Below are 19213 nucleotides of genomic sequence, written 5' to 3' on the forward strand. Positions count from 1 at the left end.
GAAAAGTTCTCCCAGAAGACAGATTTTAAACTAGTTTTTAATGTCTTTTCCACTTTATAAAAGAATGAATCATAGATGATTTTTGGTTGTTTATATTTTCCCTCACTTGTACAAGAAATTCGTGTTATGTTCTGTTTACAAACAAAAATCAAGTCAGGAAATATGTGATGATTGCCTTAGTGTCTTCCAGAACATAGAGAACAAGGCTAGTGCCAGAGACCTAAGACATGACCCTCCAGGAGCTAATGGTCTGATTAAGAAGACGAGCTCTCAGAATTCAACATTTAGAAAGCTAGGCTTAATAAAGTGCTTAAAAAAATGATTCAAACAGATGTGTTAGGTAAGAAAGGAGGAGCCAATGGATACAGAATGAGAAGAATATTTTGAGAATGAGGCAGGAAGAGGAATATAAGGCCTGGAGAAGTTCATTCAGCTCAACTGAGAGGAGACGGAAGTCAGAACACGGTGCAAAGGGAAGAGGAGTATGACCTGTGCTGCAGTAGAAATGTTATCTGGAGTTTGGGGAATTATTTATAGGGATTGAGTCCTGTATGTTGGGGAGATAGGGCTACATTATATTCAGGTCTAGTTGTAACTCTGATAGGTGGTGAGGAGCCAACCTAAGGGATTTAATGAAAGATATATTTTAGGAAAATTAATCTAATACTAATATATTGACTGAAACAGGCTGAGAAAAGCTCAGGAAGCAGAAAAACCAGGAGAGTGAAAGTGATTGTCCTGGAAAACCAAGGAGGAGTTTCAGGAAAAGGAGAAAGAAAGGCCTAAGAAGATGTGGTTTGTGGCAGCCAACTTCTAAGATGGTCCCTAGTGATCTCGGCCTCTTGGTATTTATACTCTTGTATAGTCCCCTCTCATGCTGTTGCATGATTGGTCTATATAACTGATAAAACAGGCAGAAGTGATAGCATTGCCTTTCCAACATTAGGTTATTTAAGGTACTATGACTTCTTCTGTTCTCGCATGTGCTTGTACCTTCATGTGAACTCGCTCACTCTCCCCCGCTCCTCCCCTCTCTCACCCGCTCTGTCCCCCTCTGTCTCTTTCTTGTCTGAGGGAAGCTAGCTGCCATGTTGCAAGAAGCCCTCTGGAGAGGCCCATATGGCAAGGACCTGAGGCCTTTGAGCAAGTGAGTTTGGAAGCAGACTTTGTAGCAGTCAAGCCTTAAGATGACTGCAGCCCTGGCTGACAGCTTGATTGCGACTTCATGCGAGACCCTGAGTCAGAAGCGTATCTCTTGATCCTCATATCTCTGAGAAATAAGAAGTGCTGTTATTTTAAGCTGCTAAGTTTTGGGATACTTTGTTATGCAACAATAGATAACCAACACAAGCATAAAGGGTGAAAACCAGATTATTGGGGCCACAGAGATGAGTAGACAGAGGCAGTAGTTTGAGAATAAAAAGGAAGGAGAGGAATAAGGTAGTATCTTGAAAAGAAAAAGATCAAATGGATAAAATTTGAAATTGGTAGAAAGTACACGTAGTAGAAATGTGAGCTTAGTTCTGTGTTAGACTGTTATACAATAAATGGCAGAAATTAACATCGTATTATATTTTAGGACCCTAGCTGTCACGGCTCCTTTTTTTTTTTTTTGAGACAGAGTTTTGCTCTGTCGCCCAGGCTGGAGTACAGTGGCGCAGTCTTGGCTGACTGCAACCTCCACCTCCCTGGTTCAAGCAATTCCCCTGCCTCAGCGTCCCAAGTAGCTGGGATTACAGGCGCACGTCACCAGGCTCGGCTAATTTTTTTTGTATTTTTAGTAGAGAGAGGGTTTCACCATGTTGGCCAGACTGGTTTCAAACTCCTCACCTCAGGCAATCGCCTGCCTCAGCCTCCCAAAGTGCTGGGATTACAGGCGTGAGCCACCATGCTGGGCCACAGTTTCCCCTCTAAGAGTAAGGTGCATGTCTTACTCATTGTTGTGTCTCCACAGTTCCTTGTATATTGCAACTTTGATAACTATTTGCTAAATGAATTAGAACTGTAATGTCTGTTCCAATTATTTATTGCTATGTAACAAACCTCAAATCTGTCTCACAATAATTAATTTTTCATGGTTCTGTGGTATGACTGGGCTCAGCTAGGTGGCTTTCACTTGGGGTCTTACAGTTGCAGTCAGATGTTGGCTGCAGTCGTCTCAAAGCGTAACCGTGCTGGATGTTCTTGATGGCTCACATGACTGACAGTGATGCTCACTGTTGTCTGGGAGCTCAGCTGGGGCTGTCAAAATAGGACATCTTCACATGGCCGCTGCATGTGTCTTGGGCTTTTGGCAGTGTAGTGACTGGGTTACTAAACAGAGTATCCTAAGGGTAAGTATTCCATGAACAGGAAGTAGAAGCTGCAAGTCCTTTAAGGCCTAGACCAAGAAACTGGCATGGTGACACTTCTTTTTCTGTTGGTTAGAGTGGTCACAGAGACTCCCAAGATTCAGTGAGGAAGGATACTGTATCTCTTGATGGGAAGAGTGTCAAAGTACTTGTGGCTGACTTGAATCTGCCTAACCCTACATCTGCAGTAGCATCTGTGTGCCATTCTGGTTACCTAGAGACTAGGCAACCACACATTTGTATATTCTATATTGTAACTTTGATAACTATTTGCTGAATGAATGAGAACTGTAGTGTCTATTCCCGTTATTTATTGCTGTGTAACAAACCCCCTCAAAACTGTCTCACAGTGATTAGTTTTTCATGGTTTCACGGGATGACTGGGCTCAGCTAGGTTAGCCAGGTAAATGGCTGGTTACCACACATTTTAAGAGAACCTGAAGCTAGAAAAGGCCTAGAGGAAGCACTGAAAATGGACCAAGATGCTGGCAGGGCTGCTAAGTGAGGACATGTGTGTGAGGAAACCATTTTTATAGAGAAACCAAAACTTGAAGACCCAAAGAGCAGGGAAATGATGAACCCCTGTTTGTTTAGCAAGCTCTAACAGAATGTCAGTGGGCCATTCTGGAAAACTGGAGAAGGATGAGTTTGGGACAAATGAGAGAGGAAGTCTTCTTCCCAATAGTAGGAAATAACATTATAAAACACTTTTTTTAAGTTTAAATAAATCCACAAATGAAAGGTCAATAATGAATTAAGAGGACTTGATTGATTGATAGATAGGGTCTTGCTCCTGTCACCCAGGCTGGAGTGTAGTGGTGTGATTGATTTTAGCTCATCGAAGCCTCGAACTCCTAAGCTCAAGCAATCCTCCTACCTCAGCCTCCCAAAGTGCTAGGATTACAGGCATAAGCCACCATGCCCAACCAAGAGGACTTTTTTTTTTTTTTTAATATGGGAAAGCAATTGCCTAAGAGCGCAGTCAGGTTGATTTCAAATTCCAACTCTGCTGTGTGACCTTAGGGATGTTACTTAACCCATTTGGGCCTTAGTATCCCCCACGTAAAGTGAGGGGATTGACTTACATGATCATTAAGCTTCCTTCCACCTCTGGTTAGGACACTATCAGATATCCCCTGGGGTCACTTTCAGAGACATTGTGGAGGTCTATTTATGATAGTCACTTAGGTGGAAGGTTATTGGTGAAGAGGGGTAAAGTAACAAGATTAAATTTATCTGTGCACCATTTGCTTTTTCACCTTTAGAATATGCCCTTGATGCCACCACTATCATGAGAACTGTCTATTCATGCAACCAATATAGGCAGTCTACTGGAGTGCAGGTAATACAGCAGTAAACAAAATGGACAAAGTCCCAGTCCTCATGGAGTTTATATCCCAGTGGGGAGGAGATGGATGACAAATAAGTAAATATATAATACGCCAGGGGATGATCAGGGGCATCGAGAAAAATACAGCAAGATAAGGGAATAGGGACTAGCTGAAGGGTGGTAGGAGGTGGTGGGAGGTGGTAGGAGGGGACTTGAAGAAGTGGAGTGGAAACTTCAGCCATGCAGTTGTCCGGAAGAAGAATATTCTAGGAAGTGCAAAATCTCTCAGACATATTTGACCTGAAGGCCAAAGGGAAAAGTTGTGGAAGATGAGCTCAGAGAGGTAGTGGGGAGCCATGTCTTGCTTATCTTCTTTGCGGGAAATATTTTCATTTAAAGCCTCAAATTCGCCAGTACCTAATATAAAACTAACATCATGACTGAGATCTCAGCTGAACATGTACCTGTTTATCATTTTGTCTAGTACTGACTCAGATTCATTTATTATAGCACCTCATTTAAATACAAACTCAATTGGTATTTCTCCCACAGGTTTTTTTCAGTACCATATCTGTGTGAGCCTTTTTACACACAATCCCCTTAGAAAAGGAATGCTGTCCAAAAATAGGTGAATTGAGTTTCTGAAAAAACAGAAATCCAAAGAGTAAATTTCAAATGTCTGTCTATAAAAAATGATAGGCAGGCAAGGTAATGGATATGTTAAATTACCTTTATTTAATCATTGTACATTGTGTACATGTTATCGGAACATCACATTGTACCCCATAAATGTTTGCAATTATGATTTATCTATTGAAAATAATTTTAAAAAACCTTGTGAATCATGAGAAAAATTAACTCTTGAAAATAAAAAATAAAATGTCATAAATTTAAAAAAAAGAAAAACAAACCCAGAGAACCCTAATAGATCTCACTAGCCCATTCTCTAGGGAAGCTTCTCTGCTTTTTCTTAGAACACTTCTTTTTGAAAGAGACAGAGTTTCACTCTTATTGCCCAGGCTGGAATGCAGTGGCACAATCTCAGCTCACTGCAACCTCCACCTCCTGGGTTTAAGCAGTTCTCTTGCCTCAGCTTGCCTGTAGCTGGGATTACAAGCGCCCTTCACCACGCCCAATTGATTTTTTGTATTTTTAGTAGAGATGGGGTTTCATTCACCATGTTGGCCAGGATGGTCTTGAACTCCTGACCTCAGGTGATTCACCAGCCTCAGCCTCCCAAAGTGCTGATACTACAGGCGTTAGCCGTCACACTCGGCCAGAAAACTTCTTTTAACATCTTATGTAATCATCAAAAAAGAAGGCACCAAAACCTGGACCATATTGATGAAAGATTTTGTGTGTGTGTATAAAAATGTAAAAATAGGGTTAAAATTGTATGTATACCTATAGTTCTTCACAGAGATGTCCCCAGTTTAATAAATGCTTGGCCATCATTATTAGGCTGTCATAGCTGTGTCACTTTTTAGATATTGGGCACATAATTTAAGGCCAACTACTAATCTGTGACAACAGTGTTCAAGAGGAAACATTGGCATGGAATTACTCATAATCTGCATACCTTCATATTTATTATGTGGAATAAGAATACCTCCTATTTCTGTGGTATGAAAAAAACTATAGGTCTGACATGCACACGTATGTTTATTGTGGCACTGTTCACGATAGCAAAGACTTGGAACCAACCCAAATGCCCATCAATGATAGACTGGATAAAGAAAATGTGGCACATATACACCATGGAGTAACTATGCAGCCATATAAAAGGATGAGTTCATGTCCCTTGCAGGGACATGGATGAAGCTGGAAACCATCATTCTCAGCAAACTAACACAGGAGCAGAAAACTAAACATTGCATGTTCTCACTCATAAGTGGGAGTTGAACAATGAGAGCACATGGACACAGGGAGGGGAACATCACACACACTGGGGCCTGTCGGCTGGCGGGGGGCTAGGGGAGGGATAGCATTAGGAGAAATACCTAATGTAGATGATGGGTTCATGGGTGCAGCAAACCACCATGGCACGTGTATACCTATGTAACAAACCCGCACGTTCTGCACATGTATCCCAGAACTTAAAGCATAAAAATAAATAAATAATAAAAAAAATTTTTAAAAACTATAGGTCTGTTGCCACAGGTCAGGTTGGCATTTCTTGGTCACAGTTTGCATTTTAAAAAAAATCATTAAGTAATAGCCACTTGAGTTTCTGGTTATTCTTTAAGTTTATAATAAGACTCCTATTAGAGACCAGTTTAATTTATTCTACTGCTTTGTCATACTAATCCAATATAATTTTAAATAAGAATTTGGAATATTTCTGAAGTAAATTTTTTTTTAAAGATTAAATACATGTTATTGTTTCAGAGGCATCAGCAAAAATAGTTGTCAGTACCTGCCATGGAGGCGGTAATTCATTAGCTACAGTAGTGAGTACCAGTAAAATGGGTTGACATTTTGTACCTTAAACCCATGTAGCATTTCACTCAGTGGCTGGCTTCCTTCCTTTTTTTCCTGTAATTTAAAAAATTTTTATTTTGAAATAATGTTAGGATTACAGAAAAATTATAAAAATAATACAAATTATTCACATATATCCCTCATCCAGCTCCTGATGTTAACAATTTATGTACTCTGTTATAATACAGTTATCAAAACCAGGATTAACATTGATATAATGCTACTAACTAAATTACAGACCATATTGAATTTAGCAGTTTTTCCATGAATGCCTTTCCTGTTCCAGGGTTCCATGCAGGATCCCACATAGCATCTAGTTGTTATTTCTCCTTAGGCTCCTGCAGTCTGTAACCATCTGTCTTTATCTTTCATGACCTTAACACTTTTGGTCAATATGACCAGTTCATTAGTAGAATATTTCTCAGTTTGACAAACACCACAGTAATAATTATTGCAAGCAAGATCTGTCAGTGGATACTAAAATCAGTAGGCAGAAAGTTGAGAAGCAAGACATTTACATAGTCTCAACATTTCTCTCCTAAGATACTTATTAATTACAAAGACCAAAACAGTAACTTTACAGTGGAGAAACCTGGCCGACACCACCTAAGCCAAGTGAATAAGGATTAACATCATCAGTAATAAGACATATTGATAACATGATTCCATATCCACTGATATGATACCCTGAAAAGAACACAATGTCACTTCTGTGGCATTCTTCCTAAAAATACATAACCTCAGTCTAACTGTGAGAAACATCAGATACTTTATTTTTAATTGTGTTTTCTGTTTAGGCAAAGCATAATTGATTTGAAGGAGAAGGAAATACCAGAATTAAGAAACAAACTGCAGAATGTCAATAGAGACATACAGCGCCTAAAGAACGACATAGAAGAACAAGAAACACTCTTGGGTACAATAATGCCTGAAGAAGAAAGTGCTAAAGTATGCCTGACAGATGTTACAATGATGGAGAGGTTCCAGGTAAGTTTATTGTAGTTTAAGGCAGAATAAAACTTGTTCCATGGTGGCTTGGATTTGAAGTGAGAGTTAAAAATAGTAGCTAGTATTCAGGTACAGGTTGTGTTTAGAATTCCCCATCCTGAATTTCAGATAAACTCAGGGAGCAACTGCTAGTTTACATCCCTGGGTTTAAACTTTTTAATTCATAAATTTAAAAATTAAGACAGTTCTGTTTGTTTTTCATTTTTAGTCAGCTTCCTTTTGTTTACATCGTTTGAACTGCTGATAATTAATTTCACTTTTATCCTATTAAACTTTGCTAAAATTGTATCTGGAAATGGTTTATAAGTTTAGATTTAAAAAATCAAAAGAAGACATTTATGCAGCCAAAAAACACATGAAAAAATGCTCACCATCACTGGCCATCAGAGAAATGCAAATCAAAACCACAATGAGATACCATCTCACACCAGTTAGAATGGCAATCATTAAAAAGTCAGGAAACAACAGGTGCTGGAGAGGATGTGGAGAAATAGGAACACTTTTACACTGTTGGTGGGATTGTAAACTAGTTCAACCCCTGTGGAAGTCAGTGTGGCGATTCCTCAGGGATCTAGAACTAGAAATTCCATTTGACCCAGCCATCCCATTACTGGGTATATACCCAAAGGACTATAAATCATGCTGCTATAAAGACACATGCACACGTATGTTTATTGCAGCATTATTCACAATAGCAAAGACTTGGAACCAACCCAAATGTCCAACAATGATAGATTGGATTAAGAAAATGTGGCACATATACACCATGGAATACTATGCAGCCATAAAAAATGATGAGTTCATGTCCTTTGTAGGGACATGGATGAAATTAGAAATCATCATTCTCAGTAAACTATCGCAAGAACAAAAAACCAAACACCGCATATTCTCACTCATAGGTGGGAATTGAACAATGAGAACACATGGACACAGGAAGGGGAACATCACACTCTGGGGACTGTTGTGGGGTCGGGGGAGGGGGGAGGGATAGCATTGGGAGATATACCTAATGCTAGATGACGAATTAGTGGGTGCAGTGCACCAGCATGGCACATGTATACATATGTAACTAACCTGCACATTGCGCACATGTACCCTAAAACCTAAAGTATAATAATAATAATAAATAAATTTAAAAAAATAAATTATAAGAGCAGTTAATTTTTAAAGATTTTGAATAATGCAGTAAGTTTATTAAAGGAAATAATTTTGTTACATTCTTAAGATGGAACTTAAAGATGTTGAAAGAAAAATTGCACAACAAGCAGCTAAGCTACAAGGAATAGACTTAGATCGAACTGTCCAACAAGTCAACCAGGAGAAACAAGAGAAACAGCACAAGTTAGACACAGGTAATACAGTCTGTGTCCTTCTGTACTCATAGAGACTTCGACATTGCGAGCACATGCCTTTTACAGTCAATTTTATATCTGTTACATGGACAACGAAGTTCCTTCCAGTCCACAGTATATTCACTCTTTTTTTCTGAAAAGCATCACTTCTCTTTGTTCTCTTACTTTGCACAACAGATTTTGAATAGTAGGAGAGTATCAAATAAGCTGTATTCTTTTTTCTTTTTTTTTTTTTTTAAGATAGAGTTTCGCTCTTGTTGCCCAGGCTGGAGTGCAATGATGCAATCTTGGCTCACTGCAACCTCTGCCTCCCGGGTTCAAGTGATTCTCCTGCCTTACCCTCCTGAGTAGCTGGGGTTACAGGCACACATCACTACGCCCAGCTAATTTTTGTATTTTTTAGTAGAGATGGGGTTTCACTGTGTTTGTCAGGCTGATCTCGAACTCCTGACCTCAGGTGATCCACCTGCCTCGGTCTCCCAAAGTGCTGGAATTACAAGTGTGAGCCAGCGCGCCTGGCCATGAGCTGTATTCTTTCTCATTTATACCTGCCCTGTGAGGTTTCCCTGTGAGTGGCCAGCAGGGGACATCAAGCTGATTTGAGAGCTAGCAGGGTTCTCATTATATTTTTGTTGCAGTGGGTGGGACCCACAGAAATAGCATTTGTGGATTCCATAGACCGATAAAAATGGGAAGAATGATACGAATAGTATTTTCTATGCCCTTACATTAATTACTGTGATAATATGTTTTTGTGTAGTTTCTAGTAAGATTGAATTGAATCGTAAGCTTATACAGGACCAGCAGGAACAGATTCAACATCTAAAAAGTACAACAAATGAGCTAAAATCTGAGAAACTTCAGATATCCACTAATTTGCAACGTCGTCAGCAACTGGAGGAGCAGACTGTGGAATTATCTACTGAAGTTCAGTCTTTGTACAGAGAGATAAAGGTAAGAATATCCATACATGTTTTTTGTAAAATTATTTTAATTCTTTTTTTATTTTTATTTTTTGAGACAGTCTCGCTCTGTCACCCAGGCTGGAGTGCAGTAGCACGATCTTGGCTCACTGCAACCTCCATCTCCTGGGTTCAAGCGATTCTCCTGCCTCAGCCTCCAGAGTAGCTGGGATTACAGGCGTGCACCACCATGCCTGGCTAATTTTTATACTTTTAGTAGCGACGGGTTTTCACCATTGGACAAGCTGGTCTCAAACTCCTGAACTAAGGTGATCCGCCTACCTTGGCCTCCCAAAGTGCTGGGATTACAGGCGTGAGCCACCATGCCCTGCCCTATTCTTCTTTTTTGGAGACAAAGTCTTCATCGGTCTCCCAAGCTGGAATGCAGTGGTACAGTCACAGCTCACTCACTGCAGCCTCGACCTGAGCTCAAGCAATCCTCCTGCCTCAGCCTCTCAAGTAGATGGGACTACAGGCACACACCACCACGCCTGGCTAATTTTTAAAATTTTTGTAGAGACAGGGTCTCACTATGTTGTTCAGGCTGGTCTCAAACTCTTGGCCTCAAGCAATGCAGCCTTGGCCTCCCAAAATTACAGGCATACATCACCTCACCCAGCCCATGTTTCTTTAATATGAAATGCTCTTTATTAGTGTAATGGCCAGAACTCTCAGCACCTCATCGCACTTATTCTAAAATTGACCACATAATTGGAAGTAAAACACTCAGCAAATGCAAAAGAACAGAAATCATAACAGTCTCTCAGATCACAGTGCAATCAAATTAGAACTCAGGATTAAGAAACTCACTCAAAACTGCACAACTACAAGGAAACTGAACAACCTGCTCCCGAATGACTACCGGTTAAATAACGAAATGAAGGCAGAAATAAAGATGTTCTTTGAAACCAATGAGAACAAAGATACAATGTACCAGAATCTCTGAGACACATTTAAAGCACTGTGTAGAGGGAAATTTATAGCACTAAATGCCCACAAGAGAAAGCAGGAAATATCTAAATTCGACACCTTAACATCAAAATTAAAAGAACTAGAGAAACGAGCAAACAAATTCAAAAGCTAGCAGAAGACAAGAAATAACTAAGAGCGGATCTGAAGGAGATACAGACACGAAAAACCCTTCAAAAAAATCAGTGAATCCAGGAACTGGTTTTTAAAAAAGATCAACAAAATAGACCACTGGCAAGACTAATACAGAAGAAAAGAGAGAAGAATCAAATAGATGCAATAAAAAATGATAAAGGGGATATCACCACCCATCCCACAGAAATACTACCATCAGAGAATACTATAAACACCTCTACGCAAATAAACTAGAAAATAATAAATGGATAAGTTCTTGGATACATACACCCTCCCAAGTCTAATCCAGGAAGAAGTCAAATCCCCAAATGGACCAACAACAAGTTCTGAAATTGAGGCAGTAATTAATAGCCTGCCAACCAAAAAAAGTCCAGGACCAGACAGATTCACAGCCAAATTCTACCAGAGGTACAAAGAGGAGCTGGTACCATTCCTTCTGAAACTATTCCTAACAATAGAAAAAGAGGGAATCCTCCCTAACTCATAAGGCCAGCATCATCCTGATACCAAAACCTGGCAGAGACACAACAAAAAAAGAAAATTTCAGGCCAATATCCCTGATGAACATTGATGCAAAAATCCTCAATAAAATACTGGCAAACCGAATCCAGCAGCACGTCAAAAAGCTTATCCACCACGATCAAGTCGGCTTTATTCCTGGGATGCAAGGCTGGTTCAACATATGCAAATCAATAAATGTAATCCATCACATGAACAGAACCAAAGACAAAAACCACATGATTATCCCAATAGATGGAGAAAAGGCCTTCGATAAAATTCAACACCCCTTCATGCTAAAAGCTTTCAATAAACTAGGTATTGATGGAACATATTTCAAAATAATAAGAGCTATTTATGACAAACCCACAGCCAATATCATACTGAATGGGCAAAAACTGGAAGCATTCCCTTTGAAAACCAGCTATTATGAGGATCAAATGAAAATGGTATAATAATTATTCGTGTGGTTCCTAAGTGATAGAACTTGTACTAGTAAGTAAAGATTTCTGGAAGAAGGAGTTTGCCATAATAAGGAAGAACTGGCTGCCTGGTTAAGTAGTAAATGTTATTGGAGGTGGTCAGGTGGTGGTTGGTTAATTCTGTATAAGGATTCCTGCTTGTACAGGAGGTTTGTCTTATCTGCAGATCCTTTATCTATGGCGGACACTCTCAGTCATAGCACTCTTTCCATTTGATTCCAGATGTGGTTTCAGAACCCTTACCAATACAGTGAGCAGGCACTCAGTTGCCACTGGAATGCATTTGACATCCCTTATATAGATTAATCACATCTAAGACTCAACCAGTTATAAACAGTTAGAAACAATCTTACCTAGGTTTATATAATTATGCGTACTCATTCAGTAAGCACTAAGTATATTACTGAATAATTACTATAAATTTTTATTTCTTAAATAATTTTAGATTACAAAATATCAGAGGTTCAGAATATAATACAAAATAGTACTTGCATCTGTATAATTTTTTACTGTTTATAAAGCACTTTGACATTGAACCATTCAGTGCCTCAGCAACCCTATTTAGATGATGAAATCTCTTTATAGAAAAAGAAATTGAGATTTACAAATGTCTCATGAGTGCCTAAGTTTATGCAGCTAATAGGAAGCAGAGTTGATTTTCTGATAGATCTTCTGACACTGAAGGCATTTGACTTCCTAACACACCATACCACTTCCCAGTATGATAAAATAGACCTGTATTGAAGTAATTACTAAATAATTGTATCTACCTCTATAGATTCACTCAGTACTTCAGAATCTTAAAGTGCTTGAGGACCTTTGTTTTGAACTGTGGTTATCATATAACTATGTTGTAGATTTAGTGTTACAAGGCTAAATAATGGGGACTTCTATTTAGTAAAATAGTTTATTACTTGAAAGCCCCGTTCCTTCCAAAATAGAGGTGGAGACACCAACATTAGTTTAACAGTATGCTTTTATTACCATGAAATATCTGCATAGCCTTAGCAGGCTAAGCCTAAGGACAGAAGTGTTTTTACCATCATATTTTCATCTGAAAAAGAAAAGTCTGGACCGAATGAGCTTTCCTATTCTTTGATCATGCAGCAGTGACGGGCACCTGTAAAATCATGAAAACTCATGCTTGAAGCCACACGCTAATATAATTGGGATCACGTGGCCTAGATTAAGAATCAAATTAGTGGTTGATGCAGTATAGCATGCGTAGTGGTTAAGAGCGTGAACTCTGGAGCTGGACTGGGTTAAAATCTTGGCTGCTTCATTTATTGGCTGTTGTGACCCTGGACAAATCATTCTCTGTGTCTGTTTGCTCATTTGAAATATAGGACTGAAAATGATGTTACTGTCCTCATAGGGTCATTGAAAGGAGCAAATGAGTTGACTTTTAGAGCCTGGCACATAGAAAGTGCTTTTATTAAGACTGTGAGGTCTGACACCTAAAGTAAGATAATGGAATATTATATAATACTTTATCTTTGTTATATTTTTAGGATGCTAAAGAGCAGGTAAGCCCTTTGGAAACAACATTGGAAAAGTTCCAGCAAGAAAAAGAAGAATTAATCAACAAAAAAAATACAAGCAACAAAATAGCACAGGATAAAGTAAGATTTCATTTATATATTTACTTATCAAATATCTGTATTAAACTTATGTTCATAGCACCATGTCAGACACTTATTTCACATGAAATTAAATAGCATAAGATAAATAGTATTTTCAGATTCATGGTATAATTTTGACATTAGAAATTCTCGTTAGAACAAGGATTTGATGTAAATTATTTTGCTGCTTGATCTAAAATAGAAGTTAAGAATTGAGACTAATTAATCAATTCCTATAGGTGAGAAAGGGACTTGTCTGCGATCATAAAATTCAGTAGTGGTGGAAATTGGAACCCAAGGTTCATAACTTCCCAGCCAGTGTTTTACTGTGCTCTCCTGTTATGTGCCCTTAAGTACAACCAGTGTAAATTTAATGAATATTTTTCTACAGCTGAATGATATTAAAGAGAAGGTTAAAAATATTCATGGCTATATGAAAGACATTGAGAATTATATTCAAGATGGGAAAGATGACTATAAGAAGGTAATTTAAAACTTAAAATTATTTATTTGATTGTATTTTTATTTCACGTGCTTAAAGAATTTTCTTTTTTGTAGCAAAAAGAAACTGAACTTAATAAAGTAATAGCTCAACTAAGTGAATGCGAGAAACACAAAGAAAAGATAAATGAAGATATGAGAATCATGAGACAAGATATTGATACACAGAAGGTAGGTCTGTTTTGCTTATGGTATCACTTACACCTATGACATTCTTTTCTATAGTTTTATTTTCAATAGAAGATCCATTGAATAGAAATGCAAAAAGGAAAGAGGCCAAGCGTGGTGGCTCACACCTGTAATCCCTGCACTTTGGAAGGCCGAGGTGGGTGGATCACTTGAGGCCAGGAGTTGAAGACCAGCCTGGCCAACACAGTGAAACCCTGACTGTACTAAAAATACAAAAATTAGCTGGCCATGGCGGCACGCACCTGTAGTCCCAGCTACTCAGGAAGCTAAGGCATGAGAATCACCTGAACCTGGGAGGCAGAGGTTGCAGTGAGCTGCAATTGCACCACTGCACTCTAGCCTGGGCGACAGAGCGAGACTCTGTCTCTAAAAAGAAATGCAAAAAGTAAAGAAAAATAATTCCAATAACATTCTTACTTCATTTATTTTTTATTTTTATTTTCAGTAAAAGACTCGTGGTAAAAGTTTGAACATAAAGGCATAAAACTGAAAGTGTTCCTCCCCTTCTCCTAATTCTCAATCTCACTTCTACATGTCATTAACTGTTATACTTATTTGTTCTTAAAGAAGTTTTTTATTCATATACCAGCAGATAGGTAGATAAATTTAGGGGTGTGTGTGTGTATATATATATTTAAATTTACTTTTATGGATGGGGTCGTATCATGTTATTCTGTACCTTTTTTCACTTAACATAATTTGATTTTACCTGTCAACTCAGATATATCACATTCTTTTTAATGATTATAAAATAGTCCATTTTGTATATATACCAGCACTTACTCAGATTGATTTCATTTCCTTATCACAAACTGTGTGACACTGAACATCTTTAACATATATTTGTATCTTTTCTTATTCTAACATATCTTTATGTAGCATAAATTCACAAAAGACAGATTAAGGTTTAATAATCTTGAAAGTTATCTGTAAGGAAAATATTTATATATTAAGTCATTTTCCAGTTGATTCCTATATCATTTATTTTCTCTATTAAAGTAATTAATTTCTATAGTATAATCAAAATCATATCAAGAATCCATCATCACATGCTTTATGCAAGCATGGTAGTTAATGCCTTTAAAAACTATACCATTTCTCTGTTCTTACTGTTTTAAACAAAATTTACTATTTGAATGCCTTAACCATTCGATTATAAATGGTTGCTAAAAATCATTTGGAAGATTAGTTACATTAGTTTTCTGCTGGGTCTCTTTCTGTACCACCAAGAATTTCAAATATATGAAATATCAGTCAAAGGGAGATCAAATCTCTGCCTGGCCTAATACATATTGAATAACTGTATAAATTTATGATGCATATATAACAGAATAATTATCACTAGCTTTTATGTAGTTGCCTATATAAAAATCACAATCTGTAAATTCGCAGCAGCTCTCTGTATATATATACGAAATTGTTAAGATTAATGATCTATGACCCCTTTTAAGGTGATGGTCTAAACTTAGTGGATCTGATGGTATTAGTTTACTTTGTAACCTTCCTTGTTCCAGAAATTATTTACTTAGTTATATACAATAGAGCAAAGATAAATGTATTTCAAATTAATGGGAAAACAAGGCAGTGTAGAAATAAGGGCAAGAAAGTAATGAAACTAAGAGAGAAGTGTATAAAAAGTATGCATGAAGTCTGATGTGCTTGCTAAAGATTCTAGCAGTCAAATAAAGAGAGGAGGCCAGGCGCAGTGGCTCATGCCTGTAATCCCAGCGCTTTGGGAGGCCAAGGCAGACGAATCACCTGAGGTCAGGAGTTCAAGACTAGCCTGGCCAACATGGTAAAACCCCATCTCTACTGAAAATAGAAAAATTAGCCAGGTGTGATGACACGTGCCTGTAATCCCAGCTACTCAGGAGGCTGAGGCAGGAGAATCGCTTGAACCTCAGAGGCAGAGATTGCAGTGAGCCGAGATCACGCCATTGCACTTCAGCCTGGGTGACAAGAGTGAAACTCCGTCTCAAAAAAAAACAAAAAACAAAAAAAAACCAAAAAAACAGCCAGGCGTGGTGGCTCATGCCTGTAATCCCAGCACTTTGGGAGGCCAAGGTGGGCAGATCACAAGGTCAGGAGATCGAGACCATCCTGGCTAACACGCCGAAACCCCGTCTCTACTAAAAAATACAAAAAATTAGCCGGGTGTGGTGGTAGGTGCCTGTAGTCCCAGCTACTCAGGAGGGTGAGGCAGGAGAATGGCTTGAACCTGGGAGGTGGAGCTTGCAGTGAGCCGAGATCACACCACTGCACTGCAGCCTGGGTGACAGAGCCAGACTCCGTCTTAAAAAAAAAAAAAAAAAAAAAAAAGGAAGTCCCAATTAGTCAAGATTCACATTGTGCCAATGCTAAAAGAAAACCAGTTTCCTATACTGACTACAGGAAAATGTCTCTATTCATAGAAAGGAAGACATGTATAGTCTTCAGCAGACTTCACAGGGCTTTAAAAAAAAATACAGTGTATCTCAGCATCATTATTCCTTGATATGAGGTTCTGTAGAGGGTGGTATGATTGAAGCCTGAAGTAAATGTTAATGTTTAGAAAGCAAAGGTTCTTAGCTAGGGGCACCTGTAAATCGTCTGAGTTTTTCCACTTCTAGGTATAGAACTAAGAAAATTGAACACATATGTTCCCACAACAACTTGTACAAGAATGCTCATAGCAGCATTATTTGTAATAGTCAAAATACGGACACACCCAAATGGCCATCAACTGATGAGCAGATAAACAAAATGTGGTATACCCATACGATGGAATATTATTCAGCCATAAAAAGGATACATGCTACCACATGAATGAACCCTTAAAACATGCTAAGCAAAAGAAGCCAGTCACAAAAGGTCACATAATGTACGATTCCACTTATAATAAATGTACAGATTAGGTAAATCCAGTGACAGCAGATTAATGTTTCCAGGGGGCTAGAGGTGAGGAAGGAATAGAGTGACTGCTATTGAATATGAGATTTCCTTTTGGGATGATCAAATGCTCTGGAATTGGATAGTGGTAATGGTTGTATAACCTTGTAAATAAACTAAAACTGCTAAATTGTACACGTTTAAACAGTGAATTTTGTGGAATATTAATTACATCTCAGTTTTTAAAAAATTACTTAGGTTATTAAAAATACATGTGTTGGCCGGGCACAGTGGCTCATGCCTGTAATCCTAGCACTTTGGGAGGCCGAGGCAGGCAGATTGCTTGAGCCTGGGAGTTCTAGACTATCCTGGGCAATATGGCGAAACCCCATCTCTACAAAAAAATTAGCCAGGTGTGATGGTGCACACCTGTAGTCCCAGCTACTCAGGAGGCTGAGGTGGGAGGATTGCTTGAGCTGGGGAGTTCAAGGCTGCAGTGAGCCCTTACCACGCCACTGTGCTCCAGCCTGGGCAACAGAGCAAGACCTTGTCTCAAAAAAAAAAAAATATGTCTATGTCTCCAATCCACACCAGTAAATCAGAATCTTGGGGGTTTGGGCAGAGATATGTGTGTTTTGTTGAAATTCCTTAGAGGTTCTAATATATCCCTTTAGCTGTCAATAACTGAGCCAGGACTGGATGGACTGCATAGCTTTCAGGCAGTCTTCTAGAAGTGGTGTTATTCCCAGCCAGACTTTTGGTGGACATTGGACTGCAATCTGTTCAGCATGCCACTCTCTCACAGGTGTCTAGAATGCAGCTAATTTTTATGTTTCCATAGGTGACCAGCTGCATGCATTAACTATCTTCTGAGTTGGATGATTGGGGTTAATATTTAAGAGCTGAGGAGCCTAACAGTCACTTATTTACATACTGATTTAAGCCCTGCTAAATTTAGTCCACAGAATAGAATAATTTGGAAACTTAACTGCCTTTCTCAGTTTTCAGATGAAGGAATATATGAAGAGAACTGTAGGTGACCTGACTTGCCCAAGGTCACAAAAAGTAGTAACAGGTAGAACTGGACCCTACACTATCAAATTTCTAGTAGAATGGAAAAACATTTGTGGTATACTATAACTGCATCTGATTTTTTTTTCCCTTCCTTTCTCTAATACTTTATATTTTGTAGACGATAATTAGAATTCTCACTGCTTACAGTACAAAGGACAAATTTGACCCAAAAGGCATTTTATTAGCAATTATTGAGTCAGGCACTATACTGATTACATACACTCATTCCTTTAATCTTCACAATAGTTCTTTTTTTTTTTTTTTTTTTTAATTAGATGGAGTCTTGCTCTCTCACCCAGGCTGGAGTGCAGTGGCACAATCTCGGCTCACTGCAACCTTCACCTCCCGGGTTCAAGTGATTCTCCTACCTCACTCAACCTGCCTGGGGCTACAGGCGAGCACCACCAGGCCTAGCTAATTTTTGTATTTTTAGTAGAGGTAGGGTTTCATTATGTTGGCCAGGATGATCTCGAACTCCTGACCTCAAGTAATCCATCTGCCTTGGCCTCCCAAAGTGCTGGGATTACAGGTATGAGCCACCGCGCCCGGCCACACAATAGTTCTTTATGATAGATAGTATTATTATTGACCATGTTATAAGCAAACTGAGGTTCAGAGAGTTTAAACTAATTTGCCCAAAGTTATCCAGTTTAAAAGTAATAACACTGTGATTTAAGCCTAGATGTATCTGACTTCAAAGCATTACACTCTTGATGTGGTATATGCTGTCTTTCAAACTAGAAGAATAATGGAAGCTGACCTAAAAGAAAGAAATGCCTAGCTTTCTGGTAACAATGCAGGTAGACAGACCAGCAACAATATTTTGTGTCAAAAATCAATCTCATCTAAAAATGTGATAGCACTTTAAAGAGTCCTTTCATGCAATCGTGAAAACAAATTCAAATGTTCTGGGGTATTAGATGAAAGTAAGCAGTAGCACATTTCCTTGTTCCTATTAAGGAACAACAAGCATAGTACCCCATAGTAGAACCTTGGTAAGTCACAGCAGCTACAGTGGTACATTAGATTGCTTTAGCAACAAAGGACATTTATAACCATGTCATTTTAGTCACCTTTAACTGCCTATAATAATGCCTTTAGTAGATACGTATTCAGTTGTCTCAGTATCTCTGGGAGGGATTGGTTCCAGGACCCCCCGATACAACAGATACCAAAATCTAGGATGCTCAAGTCCCTTATATAAAATGGCATATCAAGTGTTTGCATATAGCCTATCCATATCCTCTGATATACTTTAATCTCTAGATTGCTTTTGATATTAATATGTAAATGATATGTAGTTTTTATATTGTATTATTTTAAATTTGTATTTTTTTATTGTACTATTACTTTTTATTTTTTTTTCCCCCAATATGTTTGATCCATGATTA

The 19213-nt window shown here is 38.4% G+C and overlaps 1 protein-coding gene across 4 annotated transcripts in view; it reads left to right on the forward strand.

The window, feature by feature from the left end:
• Window positions 1-19213, forward strand: part of RAD50 (RAD50 double strand break repair protein) — an 86657-nt gene that overhangs the window by 39985 nt on the left and 27459 nt on the right. For all 4 annotated transcript variants that reach the window (XR_010140024.1, XM_002815863.5, XM_054555930.2 and 1 more), the window contains exons 14-19: window positions 6960-7149; window positions 8396-8522; window positions 9283-9476; window positions 13080-13190; window positions 13582-13674; window positions 13749-13862. Coding sequence is in view for 3 of the 4 variants with exons in the window: in XM_002815863.5 (XP_002815909.3) it covers window positions 6960-7149; window positions 8396-8522; window positions 9283-9476; window positions 13080-13190; window positions 13582-13674; window positions 13749-13862 (829 nt within the window). In the remaining variant the exon portion in view is untranslated. The remainder of the gene's footprint in view (window positions 1-6959; window positions 7150-8395; window positions 8523-9282; window positions 9477-13079; window positions 13191-13581; window positions 13675-13748; window positions 13863-19213) is intronic.

This window comes from Pongo abelii, chromosome 4, assembly GCF_028885655.2.
Source record: "Pongo abelii isolate AG06213 chromosome 4, NHGRI_mPonAbe1-v2.0_pri, whole genome shotgun sequence".
NCBI lineage: Eukaryota > Metazoa > Chordata > Mammalia > Primates > Hominidae > Pongo > Pongo abelii.